Source organism: Thermobia domestica, chromosome 5 (assembly GCF_964235325.1).
Source record: "Thermobia domestica chromosome 5, izTheDome1.hap1.1, whole genome shotgun sequence".
Classification (NCBI taxonomy): Eukaryota; Metazoa; Arthropoda; class Insecta; order Zygentoma; family Lepismatidae; genus Thermobia; species Thermobia domestica.
The window spans coordinates 58,686,226-58,700,898 of NC_137458.1; the positions used below are offsets into that span (position 1 = coordinate 58,686,226).

The following is a 14,673-nucleotide window of genomic DNA, read 5'->3' on the forward strand; positions in this document are numbered from 1 at the left end:
TCGACCTATTTCCGGTAAAATGCGATATACATATTTTCTGCAAGATTGAGCATGCCCGTATCTGTCTAGGTGGTAAGGTAATATATCTGCTCCGTAGCGAACGCCTGTCTCCAAAAATAGTGTGTGAATACGTTGGTTAATTGGATAAGAGCGTTTGTTTTTCTGCTCTCCTGAAAAATTGAAGAATTGCTAGTTACGCCCTTATCCAAATTTACCTTTTAATTGTATATCGTACCTTTCAATTCTGTAGGTCAGCGAAGTAGTGGTATCCATCATTTCTCGAAGGCGGCTTGCACATTCCGGGATATACATAGCCGAGTGATATTCTGCTGGAACATGGCGTTCAAAGTTATCCGTGAGTTTCTCGAGATTTCCTCATATTGTGATCACTGGTGAGTTTACCGTCAATACGTAGCAGCCGAGTGAGTTCATGTGCTCTAAGCAATGGTGGTCCACATCCGCCGTTCGCCAATGCACATTGGCAGATTGCTTACCACTATACGTATGTGACTATCACTCTAGCAGGTGTTGATGCGGGACTTGAGATCCTTTTCCTTTCAGTACGCGCCTATTATAGCTTGAGACATTATCGTTCTAGGTCCGATAATCCAGTCTTCAGCAGACTTTTCGAAAGCTGTACAGTTCTCGGCCTTATGGATGTTATCACCATCCTGCGGTGGTGCTATATTGTACAGTCCATTGCGCTGCGTATATTTCATTCTGGCCATTGCTTCCACACTCAAATCACTGTCGTGGTAGCATGCACGGTACGCTTACCAATTTTGCAATACGAGAAGTTGCCTTCGAGTGCGCCAACCGTGCATCCCCGTTAGAACTCAGTTGTCTGTCTATAATGCGACGGTTAGAGCCTTTCTATTTCAAGTATGCCTGTGTTAGCGCTGCTGTCGATGTCTTTTCTCGAAAGGGAAGGGAGAAGTTGCTTTGGCCGAGATCTTTCAATAGTTGAATGTGGACAGGGTTGCCACATTGACGGATTTCGCTGTGCACTGTCTTGTTAGTCATTCTAAGTGTCCTACGATCTTCATTCGCCAAGACCAAAGGACTGAATGACAAATTGGCAACACAGCCCAGGTCATTCACTTCTTTCCCCAAAGCAAAGGGAAGATTTTATCCGTAAGAGGGAGGCGGGGCTGAAGTCTGTTTCTCATATTTTTCGAAGACACACTTCAAATAAAAGAGCTCTAGGCATAGTGAAGCTTGTCCACACACTACTACCTGATGTCGATTTTCTTTTTTTTCAGTACTACGAGCACCGGACTGCGATTGCTACTAAGGCTAGGAATGCAACATCCCACTGAAATTGTAAATGTTCGTGTCATGTCTTACAAATCCTGTAAATGGGATTCTTCCATCTTTCCTTCATGACGCTGCTGTTGTCAAACATTGCATTTATATCCAAGCTTTTAAGCTGTCAGGGACTTACTTCACTGTCATAGAATTAAATGAAGAAGACAATGAAGTAATCGGCCAATTTTGGGCTGGGAGTTTCATTTGTAAGGAGGAATAAAATAAACATCTCATGGACTGAAAAGCGCTATTTTAATTGCAGGTTGTCAACACGGAAATTGTGTGTGGACAAATATTTAAATTATATAGGACCAATGTACCAATACTTAGGAATGAAAAATAGAAGCGATTTAATATTTTATTATATAAACAAAATATATATAAAATTAATTCAGTCATTTATAATACAATTGAATGTTTCATGTCAATCTAACATGCATTTTTTTAAATTATAAGTATTGAGAAATACAACCAGCAAAAAGATACACAGAAAATATGTGTAATCGACTGGAAGCGATTTGATGGTTTTAAATATTGGTAAAAACAACTTATGTCGTTCATACGATCCTTACGTAATATACAGTATACACAATACTGGTATTCATCGTTTTGTACCATTATGTTTCCTTGGTTGAGAAACTTAACAGAGTCTGTTACCCTTTAAAATCTTGCAGTGAAACCACTTCTGGCAGACGAACTTCCTGCTTTACCTCCTTCTTCATGGGATTTGACAGTCAGTGTACTACGAGGACCAGTGCGCCACATATTACCATTTTCGTCCGTTAATGCTGCCTCCACAATCACTAAATATTGCCCACCAGCAGGAAAAGCCAGCAGAAACTGTGCTGTGAAGAAGTCTCGGTGAGGAGTCACTGTTTGTGTGATTACAGAACCACTATCAATCATCTGAAAATACAAGATGGTGACGAAACTCAAGCTTCGTTTATTTACACAAAAGAATATTGTAATAATAATAATAAAATCGGATCGCACGAAAGGTACCTCATAATAATTTGCTAATTTCCTTAGCACGGCTAAAATTTGTGCTTAGATTGATCTTGACTCACGAGACTCTTCGTTTCTCGAAGATATCTAGGCAAATTCCAAATAGTACTTTCAAAATAACAGAGAAGTGATGGTTAACACAAGCAAAGTTTTAACGAAAAGTATTAACAGCTCTGAAGAACACTTTATAATTCACACACATGCTTTAAATTTGAGCACGAAAAGAGAGAGGGACAGAGAAAGAAAATATTTTCGATTGTTTATGTTGCCTTCACTAACGCATTTCAGAAGCTAAGTCCTCTGTTCACTATACATACTGTAACTTGTGATGGGAAAAATTCAAAATAACATTATTAATACATATAATGTTCATTAGTAGATGTTTAAGTCATAACCTAAAATTTAGAAAATAACTTTGCAATAAGGAATTATATTTTTTTAGATGCTCATAAACTTTAAATATCTAATGATCTATCAGGATGGGATAAGTTTAGAAATACATTTTAAAAATCAAATATTTCGGTTTCTCGTCCCACGATTATACCCTTTACACTAAAGGAGACAAATGTTTAATGAAAGTGAATGATTATGAAAGAAAACTAGAAAACCTCGAGAAAACCCACGGACATGATGTTGGTCACCACAAACTGCCTGGGATCCAACAAGAGACTCCACGCACGAGAGGTGAGCGCTCAACCACTGAGCCATCGTGCCTCCACAGAAAAAATAAAAGTAAGTTGGAATGGGGTAATTCTAAATCCAACACCACTTGTGTGTATATGGAATGAGCAGTAAAATTCAGGGAATGCTACCAATTTTATGTACTAAAAAAGATTATAGATCCCCTCTCAACATAATAAATCTTTTATTATAGATTTAGGATTTATGTAACTCCCATTTTTGAAATAAATTCGAAATAGAATCATTTTGATGTAAACTTGAAGAGATGTTTGCACTTACAAAAGCTGATGTCAATTTTCAGTGAATTTACTCAGCATCTAAACTATTATTATATATATTGGTAAAAAGTGGCGTGTTTAGGATTTTGTTTCGGGGGGGGGGGGGGTTATGTAGAACACGGGGAAGCAGGGGGCAATTGTCCACCTGAGTTTGAGAATTAAATATATTTTAATCGATTGTCTACTAATATACTAGGGAAAAAGTGAAACTCGTATGTCGGTGGAGGATCTTACCCCTCCCCCCTAAACAAATCTGAAATGACGTTCCTGCAAACACACGTGAATATTTGTAATCTCATTTCAACTTAAGTGATTTCATTTTAGAAAAAAAAAAAAAAAAAAAAAAAATATGGAAATATTCAGTTTTACCTGTGTACGTTTTTACCTGAAAGAAAATGTTGAGACAAGTTGAAGGTGAAATATACTGATTGCAGTTTTAATGCAAGAACTGCAGACTGGTGAATCTTATGTGATATAATACACACAAGAATTTAGCAGTGAATCTAATCTTTTATTCTATTCGTAGAGGAAAAAGGAAGCATCCTCTTGGCCTACCTAATTCCCCGGGCTACTTATTTCCCCCTCTTGATTTTCTTTAATTCAAACATTTACATTTCTTTATAACTAAACGATGTAAATGTTCATATATATTAATGAAACGAGGAAACAACCGATTTATTTTACACACTACAATCCTCTGTAGGTGCAAATTAAACAACTTACAAAGAGTAAAAAAGTAGCTTGGCTGGACCGGGACTCGAACCCGGTATCTCCGGCATACCGTGCCGATGCGTTAACCACTACGCCACCCAGTTCACTTCCCAGAACAGCCAAACACTCTCTCACTCCTGCAGTCGGTGGTCTCTACTCTGACCACTAGTGGTGTAGAACACCAGCTTCGCTTATCAGCTCCTCTTAGTTTTGATGTTACTGACGGCCGATTTGAATCACAACTAACAACAGACGAAAGTACGAAAGGAGAAACGAAAGAAAGTAACAACTAAGAAAAATAAAGAGAAGAGTAGAATGGACGAAAGAGAAAAAAGAACGTAGTTCTTACATGTAATGAAATTCGACAAATACAGTATTATTTCTGAACAAAGAGCATAAGAAAATGGAAAGTCAATGAAATTGGTAAGAAGGATTATTGTTGTACGTGGAATGCAAAAAATTAACAAGTTTATTTCGGGAAAAGGGGGGGGGGGGGGTTGAGCCCGATAACTAGAGACGAAAACTTTTTCGCTAATGCGATATGTGCGAAATGTTAAAAATAAATAAATAAATAAAAAAGCGTATATGTTTTAGGAAACTTCAAACTTTTCGTTTCAGAACCAGAAATCACATTTAAGTTATCGCGAATTTTTGCAAAATTCGGCATTATTTGCGATAAATGCAAATAAAAACGAAAAAGTGGAATTGTTGCTAATACTAACTAAAATTACACGCAAGCAAATGACGACAATTCAGTATGGAGAGTTTACAAACATTTCTACGAGTTATTTGATCCAGAAACTGTTCCACTTCATAAAGACGTAGACATCAACAAAACTGAACGTTTGTTTAAATCGTTGACTGTGTTTTGTGGTGAAAATATTCATGATCTATTGGTTGCTTACCGTGAATTTAAAAGTACGGTTATTGAAGTTTTCAACAGTAAGGATAAGAAAGTTGACATTGTATCATTGTTAAACAGTTTAAAAGTCAAACACAGGTCTTTTGCTGTCAGCTCGTTACGTTTAATATGGTTATCAGTCTCGAGTGTTGATGCCGAGAGATTCTTTTCCAAGTATAACATGATTGTTACTGACAGGAGAACAAACTTAAAAGAAGAATTGGTAATGTCTTCCGGACGGTTATCCTTTAACTAAAGATGAGGTTACAGAAAGTGTTTAAATTTTTGCATTAATTTCTATATTTCAGTGAATACATTAGCTAGAATGTGCACCTAATCAAGGTATATCCTCATTTTTGTATTAGATACACCTCACTACCAAAAATATACTGTTTACAAGTACCATATTAAATATATATATATATATATATATATATATATATATTTAAAAAAATAAATGCGAAAATTGTGATAATTAATGCTACAAAATATCAAAAGTGTTGCGAAAAAGTTTCGTCTCTACCGATAACCCAAATAAATACGCCACTGTTGGTAAATAATGCCAAACATCTGAACACAAATACAAAAAATAGACCCGTACAGTAAAAGGAAAGACTTCAGTAAATAAATGAATAAGTATATTACTGAGGCTGAAATATACCTGCTCTTAAGTTTATTAAAGCAATTAATAATAAATATAATACCTTTCCGTCATGAGAATTGTGTGCCACTCGAGAAGGCGTCTGGGAAGACACTGTTATCGTTACACCCTGGACACTTCTGAAGAGGCCTGGTCTCTTTCCATGCTGAATTACTCCTTCCACCTTCACCGCCAACTGTGATCCACTTTGGACGTTTATGGATTCGCCCAACACACGAGGCTGAGGGGATATCGCCAGCTAAACGGAAACATTATTACTCATAAGTTATCTGTGACTTTGTGTTATGTATTAGGCAAAATAAGCAACCATTGATGAGGTAAATAATATACGCATGTACATTCATGTCCAACATTATTGTCGCATGTCTATAAATGTGTTGTTGTAGGAATATAATTTGATAACGAATTCGTCCGGTATTTCTTATAACTTTAGCATGTGTATAATCGGCAAAGACATGTATGTGGAAAATTTCATGTCAAAATAGCAGTAAATAAGAACAATAAAACGAAAATAAAACATTTTCTTGTCCATTTAGCAACATTTTGTTTTACTCATTCTAATTTTCGTATTTATAATTCTTTTCCTATGAAATTTACCACAAATATAAATTTCCCGATTATACACATAGTATCAATGTTAAAAGTACCCTACAAAATCATTATCATATTATATTCTTACAGAAAGACAGTTATAGATATGCAACAATCATTTTGGACATGAGTGTATATATACGATGATCACTATTTATATTCTGAGCCTAACAATGAAAAAACAGTAATTTGTCATTGAAAATTGATTTATTGTTTTTCAAAATATTCTCCTTTATGATCAATACACTTTTGCATTCGTTCGAACCATTTGTCAAAGCATTTTTTCCAATCTTCTTGAGATACCTCCATAATATGGTCTTTGAACGCATCAACGGCTTTTTCCGCCGACGAAAATCGTTGTCCACGCAATTTATTCTTGACATTCAAGAACAAGAAGTCATTGGGTGCCAAATCAGGAATGTATGGCGGATGATTCATAATTCGATTTTTTAAGTGTTCAAATAGTCGGTTGTTAGACGAGATGTGTGAAAGCTCGCATTGTCTTGATGAAGAATGATTCGACGGCGCTTGTTTGTTTTTCGTATTTGAGCGAAGACCTCCGGCAAATAAATTGTTGTTTATCATTCAGAGTTGACCGTTCTACGTTCCTCTAAAGGCACAGTTGCCATATGACCAGTCTTCCCAGAAAAACAGGTGACCATTTGTTGCCATGTGTTTCAAGCACGGCAATTTTTGTTGGATTTGGTTCATCTTGGAACACCCATATAGCTGACTGCTGTTTACGTTTCGGCTCATACGCATATATCCATGATTCGTCATCTGTTACAATCTTATATACGTCTTTTGAAGCACCGCCATTGTATTTATTGAGCATTTGTGTGTACCAATCGACGAGAGCTTCTTTTTGAGTTTTGTCAAATTATGTGGGATCCAATGAGAACAAAGCTTTCTCACAGCTAAATGATCATGTAATATTTTATATATGCTGGTGGAACTAATGCCTAGGGTTGCCTCAATCTCACAGTATGTAACATGACGATCTTCCCCCCCATTATGTTTTGCACAGCATCAATGTTTTCTTTAACAACTGATTTTGGACGACCTTCGCGAATTTCGTCAGTGAGCGAATGACGGCCACGAGTAAAATCAGCGTTTTACAGTGGCAAAGGATGGGGCTTCATTGTCAAATGTGGAAGTAAGTTGATCGATGCACTCTTGTCTTGATAATGCACGTCGAAAATCATAGCACGAAAATCTTCACGAGTTAATTCCATTTTTCTATTGTCACGCAATTCACAAAACATTTGAAATACGTCATGGTCAAGAATGTCAAACGTTTCTATGCAAACAAAAAATAGCGCCTAACTACAATCAATGTTGCCAAGGCTCAAAATATAAATAGTGCTCTCATACAAGCCCATTTCAACTGCTTGTTATTCTTAGGTTTTACATTTTCCACACAAAGTACAGTAGAAATTGCCTTTCCTACCAGGGGAAGAAATTGTTGGTTCGATTCCGAAATATACTAAAATAAAATAATTGACAACTTGCTCAGAACCTAATCACAACCGTGAAATTCACTAAAACTTTACATTAAATACTTTTATGTACTATAAGAAAAAATCATTTGACTATACCAAAGACATCGTTAATGAGTGTGGTTACACAGACGAATTTTACGAAACAGCGAGTACAATCACTTAAAAAGTTTTTCTATTTGCTGACATCGTTTAGAGAAAATTTGGAAGTTCCGTACCAGTCTTTACAAAAAATTGAGGAGCGTAACGCAACGCAAAGCTGGCAAAAACCAATTGTAAATTGCAAATTAATGTTCACTATCGCAAATTGAGGCGCAAAAAATTGAATTGCGTTAACGCAAACCGTTACATAATTGAGCCCTTAAAGAGTATCCCTCATTATAGACTACTTATACGTGGGATGTTCACTCAGAAATAGAAGTAGCTTCAGTAAGTGCCCACTGTTGTACTTTTACATCAAACATAAGATATTTACAATACATATTATCTATCTAGTAGCGTTGTTTGATGTTATGGCAACCATGTTTGTTTATTCAAGACGGCGGATGTTATTCTAGTTCGACTATTGTGAAGCTCGTTACTATTATTCGTTACGTTGTGAATGGAAACGTCACACGTTGTGAAATTTTGAGAAGTAACAGCACAGTTTCCAGATAAAATTCCAAAGAAGATATACAGTATATGAATAGTACGATTTAACGAAAGGCACAAGTAAGGTTTGAGACACCAATGAAAAGGAAGCCTTAAATGGCATCGTAGTAAATAATGGGAATATTTAATACACATCTTGATCAATTAGTAAATAATTCTCGTCTGATTAGGGACAAAATATCCATAATGATTGGTAATGTTGAAAAAACAAATTCACGATTACCTATACTTCCGTACGGTAACTACTACGTGGGTTTGGAGACAACTGATTCTGACTAATTCTTGTGAGAGAATTCGAGTTTATTGACAAGTGTTCAGTTGAAAATCCTTCTACTTCTTCCTACAATCCCTATTTTGCATCTTCCGATTTCCATCTTCTTGATCTCATAAGTATTTCTGTAACAGACTTTCCAATCAGAAGAGTAATGACAGTGGTTTAGACATCTGGGCAAATGCTGTCAGTATTAACACACACTGTAACGATGGTTAAAATGATCTGACGAACATGGAACTTTTAAATAATTTACAGTGTTATTAACGTTTACAGTATTTATAGTGTGTTTTAATGTGACGAAAAAAAAAAAAGTCCAAACATAAGACATATACCAATCGATAGATTTCATTAAGATAAATATGTAAAACGATATAGGTGAGGATAAAAGTTCACGCGTAGTTTACGGGGAAATCGAAAACGAATTTGTGAACATAAAGAGTGATATTGTACTTATTAAAATGAAACTGATATTGAAGTAATATGATCATCAAGGTCTCCATTATGACATTAGCAGACAGCAACTTATGGTATGATTAATGAGACATAGCCCAAAATTATTAACTCTTAAACTTTAATTTCTGTTTAACTAACATAATATCCAAAGCTAATATGCTTAAGTCGATAAATAGCATCGAGCTGAAAAAAATATACGTTTGAGATTAAATTACTAGGCAAAGGTTACGAAAAAAGCTCATTTTTATGACGCTGGAAAATATTAATAAATAAAAATAGTAATGTACGAGGGCTGTCCAGGAAGTTGGCGAGGCTAGAGTCGCCATTTTGTTGTCAGAACGTTGCCATACTCAGTACGTACCCAGCTGTGGTAGCGTCAGGACTGTGACGTTCTTACTATGCTTTCTGTGACGTGTTACAATGCACATTGCAAATGAAAATTTCGCCTCTTGTAAGATACGTTCTCTGATTAGGTTTTAGTTGGCAAAAACCACAAACCAATTAAAATCCATCACCAACTGTGTAAAGTGTACGGATATGGAGTAATGAGTTTTTCACGACAACGCACGTCCACACACAGTTCACTCATAAGGGTACCCGAGAGTTCTTGGGTGGGAGATGTTCGATCACGCACCATATACAGCCCGCATTTGGCGCCAAGCGACTACCATCTCTTCCCAGTGATGACATGGCTCGATATACAACGCTTTGATACTGATACCGAACTGCATGCCGGTATAAGCTAGTGGTTGAAATCGCAGGCGGCTGATTTCTACCGCGTCGGTATTCAAAAACTTGTGCCACGGTATGATAAGTGCCTTAATTTGCATGGCGATTATGTTGATTTTGGACAGCCCTCGTATAAAAAAATGAATGTTACCTAATACTTGTACTCCTGAAAACGACACAAATACTACGACGCACATACTACTTGTGAATGTTCTTTACTGGTTATGATTTTAGTTTTGTTATGTGGCTAAATATTAACCCTGAACGACCCATCAGTTCTGGTCAGTTTTGAAGCAAGCTGTATAAATCAGGAGTTTCAGTTTTATACATAAAATTATGTTTTAGAATACAATGCATCCTTACCTTGACACTCGTTGACTGCAAGACTTGGAAGAAGTACCGTGGCAAAGAAATCGGAGTTTCTATCAAAATTTCTACTTGCTTCAGCAAACAATCTATATGCTGAATAAACCAAATTTAAGATGATATTAGTCATTCATACATACTATTCTATAAGGAATACATTAATAAAAGACACTAGTCTTTGGTCAAATTATACGTTTGTTGCGCGAAACCCGGCTTAAACTCGGATTTTGCGCATAAAACGTATGATTTCAAGAAAGGTAGTACTTGTATTTCAGGTTTCATAATAAGCTAGAAGTCCAGGTGGTCCTGGAACTCAAAAGAAACGACTTCAAGAAACATTATTTCATTCTTATTTTAAGTTCAAAAATACTAGCCGTACGTTCCTGTATCCTGTTGCGGATTATATACATATAAAAAACTACGTGCAATTTTTCTGACTTCTGTCAATACTATCAAGACAGTTAAGGAAAGAGGTACGAATATAGTAAGAAAAGGATGCAATAATTAATTACCCAGTAAACTAATTATATACAACAACATATCAACACTTCTAAACATTTTTTGCTGTTTGTTCAAATCAAATATAATGCTGAATCATTTTGAAACCGAAATTTTACAACCTCGAAAATTACAATACCCCAAATACCACAAATTATTTAGTCTTTAAAAAAAATATGGCATCACTACTCTTTAACCCATTTAATCCCAAATTATTTTTGTTTCAGAATTTCTTAATTCCTTCAAAACATTGATTCTGACCTCATTTAATATATTTTGAGGATTTTAGTATTGTTGATTTTAGTTTATCGTCCCTTTCAGCAGCGAGGCTATATGAGACGTGGTCCTACCGATTAACGTGGATCCGGGTCTTCCACGCCAAAGACCCGTACGCTAACCGTTTAGCCACAAAGGAGCTTAAGAGGATTTTAGTAGTAGCATATGGACTGGTAGCAGGTCCTTATTGGAAAAAACGAAATAAATCCACAACAAATAATCCCCAGACAAAAATTGATAAAAATAAACTGTTCCCATTTTTGCCCTATACTTTTATCCCAAACTGAACGTACATGAAATAATTATCAATCCTATTTAGCTTCTGAAGATCTTCATTTAAACCCAAAATACCTAGCTACTCTACCAACGATTGTGGGTTTACGTCGTTGTAAAGAGGATTTTCTGATGAAGACTGTACATAGAGACTATGCTCAGCCACAAGTTCCATATGACAGTCTGGGCTCCACACACTCTAACATCAAAGTAAGGAAAGATACTAAACATGCATAGAGCTTTCATAATGTTATTTTTGAATCACAGTCAATGTATTCTCAATTTTGACCCTCAAAGCCTCAATAGAACTTGATATTTCATCTACTCTATTGATATGCTTATACCTGGTTCACGCACAGTACTATGGAAAGTCATATTAAGCAACTGCTTATGCTGCCTACATCGATTTTTCACAAAACTGAAAAGCAATCGGTTTTCAAAACAAAACTTCGATTTTTTTTTTTTTTTTTTTTTTTTTTTTTTAAGATTGAATTTCGTGTTAGAATAACAATATTCGAATAAAATGTGTTTGAAATTCCAGCTTGTGTTTTCTCATGTACAAAGGAAAAATGAGACCTTGAAAACAGATTTTTACAGCGAATGAATTTCGATGTTCAAACGTGTATGTAGTTTTTGGTTCAACGATACTTTATGGCAAACACGATTCCTTTAGAGAGAGAGAGAGGAAAAAAAAACTAATAAATTCACCTAACTATACCTCCTAGTATAATCACTAATATAAACGATACAAAAGAAAGCTATTATGCGTATTACAAGAAATTTCTCATTTCAAGCACTGGTTATATACGGGGTGTGTCGGAGGGTAGGGGGAATGAAAATCTTAATGAATGAAAGAAAGAGAATACAATTTTTCCTAAATCAAGCACTCTTATTGACATGAAATATGTATTTTTGTAATGGAGATGATCAACTCGCCAGTTGCTTTTCCCATTTTTAAAACAGATGTTTGATTTCAAAGATTGTTTTTGCTTTTAAAATCAAAAAGCGATTTCAGTTTTTGGTTTCAAAACGGGAAAACCGTTTTTAATCTTTAAAAAAGAAAAAAAACTATCTCGGTTTTCAAAACAGAAAATCGTTTTCATATATTCGATGTTTAAAACACCGAAAAGTGAAAGTCATGAAATGTGAACACTAGCTTCTACTCTTGAATTTTACAAACCCAATTAGAAATCGAGTAGAAACCGACAGTATTTTGTTTTGTTCTTCACTTCCTTATATTTTCTCAATATATACCTGCAGTAGATTTGCTTTGAATTGATTAAAAAAAAAAAAAAAAAAAAAAAAAAAACTCACCTCATGTGTTATGGGTTTGAGATCCGGTTTACGTAGTAACTCTTGAGCAACAGCACTAGCTTGTTGACAGCAACGAAGCATATTGTAGGTCTCTAGGCTGGAATCCTGTGAACTGCGTAAGATAGTTATGCATAAAATACATGTATACATGAAATATTTCTAATTTGTACTTACATGTGTAACTTAATCCAATGTTTTACCAGAAAAAAAGGGATTATATCCTTTAGAATGCATATTGTTTTAGAAAATAGGTTAGAAATACACAGCCCAGATTTAAAGTACTATTTATTTGGAAGGGTGAGGGCATTGTAAATAATTTATATTCTGTGAAACAAGAGAGACACTGTCGAAGAGAAAAGAGGGTGAAGGCGTTGGATACGGTTGATGCATATTCAAACGGAGTAACTCTTAAAGGCAGACTTAACTATAGCAGATGGTCAGGGGACTTGTCGGTAATTGTAGCATAGTTATGATGACTAATAGTGATATTGGCTAGAAAGAAAAATTTTAAAAATGTTTGTGTACCTCACAAATTCTTTATTGTGTGAATAGCGGTAACAAAAGAAATTATTTGTGTGGAATGTAAAAATAATGAGTATTTGTTGGAAAAAGTAGGAGAGAAAACATTGGTGTCAATTAACAAAAGGAGACGGAAGTACAGAAAACAGAACGTGATAGAGCTAGCAAAAACGTAAAATTGAAGAAGAGGATTTTCAGTTAATGTATGACATTAAATGGTTAATTATTACGTCAAGTCATGAAAATTTGCAGGAGACCGCAATGCATGGATATTTCCCAGTTTGGCAGTGTGGCAAGTGATCTGCTAACTGATCCAAGAGACTCTTAATAATTATGTTTTATAGCAATATGCACAGGAACTTTTAAAACAACATGAATGACCAGGTTTCACTCACAAGACTAAATGCAGGTCTCTCTCTGCATTCTCCGCATCGTAAACCAAAGGAAAAGAACATTCATTGGAAAGTTCGAAGTATAGTTATAACACTAATGTTCACTTGTAAATACACATATAACACTAATTCCTCACGTAGTGCTACATTCCCTTCACAAAAGATTAGTTTCAAAGTCCGAAAAAGCTCTAAATTCCCACGAATATATATACATACAGTATGGCGCTAAATTCGTTGTACAAAAGCAGAGGAGTGATTCCTGAGAATAAAACAAACAAAAAAGTTCCCATAAACATAGGGCGAAAACCGCGTCGTTTACGTGTTATAGGCTGCCGAAAGCGTGGGAAAACGAACTTGAGACTTTGATATTTCACTAACTACTGAGCGTAGGCGTTATGCGGCATGATATAGCCAAAGGATCCTAACCTGCTCTATCCAAATTTGCAGTTTTCAGATTTGTGCAATGGCGGCACAAGGGATTCCCCAAAGGGCATTAGGGATCCCCGGACATTTTATAATGTAAATTGAGTGGACAAAAACATGTAAAAGACGTTTCATTGCTTAGAAATAATACTATGTGGCAGATCAATATCCATACACGCAGATTAAAAGATGGCGGATAAGGTAATAATCACTGTGCCTGGATGCATACCTCCTCAAAAAGTACTAGTAAAAACGTTGTACAAGAATTCACTGGAAACGTCATGTCGCTACAATGTAAAAATACGTACAACATAAGCCGATAGGTAACAGAAAATAAAAAAACTCCGATTGCTAATCTGCTCATATTAATGACATTACATCACTTTTAATGACGATCTGTTACTAATGCTACTGTCGTTTGGTTTATTTGTGTTTCGAATATACATACTCGTCTGTCATTCTCTCCAGTATCTTTTTCAGCCTCTTCGTGGCTAAGCGGTTAGTGTATGCGACTTTCGCATGGGAGACCCGGGTTCGATTCCCGGCGGGAGCTCATGTGGTTCAAATTCCATGTTAATCAGTTTGTCCAATGGCTACGCGAACGGCATGCTAATACACCCCGCTTCATGTCTCGTGTTCTCTTCACAGATAAAGCTGTTTTCCCTTGATAGAGTGTTCAATACTCACAATCAACATTTGTGATCTGAGGCAAACCCACACGGAATATCAACTCTTGCTATCAGGAACTTTGTTCTGTGAATGTGTAGACAGGAATCGTTGATAATTATCTCATCAGACCGTACCTCTACTACAAGGCTTGTCATGGTGGGAGTATAGCATATTTTTGGAAGAGGTTCTGCCTGCACTATT

At 35.8% G+C, this 14,673-nt stretch overlaps 1 protein-coding gene across 1 annotated transcript in view; it reads right to left on the bottom strand.

The window, feature by feature from the left end:
- Positions 1-1,589: 1,589 nt before the first annotated feature.
- Positions 1,590-14,673, bottom strand: part of defl (Integrator complex subunit 7) — an 80,418-nt gene continuing 67,334 nt past the window's right edge. The window contains exons 16-19 of the mRNA XM_081758699.1: positions 12,470-12,581; positions 10,106-10,204; positions 5,589-5,783; positions 1,590-2,214 (exon numbers count right to left, since the gene is read on the bottom strand). Coding sequence (XP_081614825.1) covers positions 1,969-2,214; positions 5,589-5,783; positions 10,106-10,204; positions 12,470-12,581 — 652 coding nt within the window. The 3' untranslated portion in view covers positions 1,590-1,968. The remainder of the gene's footprint in view (positions 2,215-5,588; positions 5,784-10,105; positions 10,205-12,469; positions 12,582-14,673) is intronic.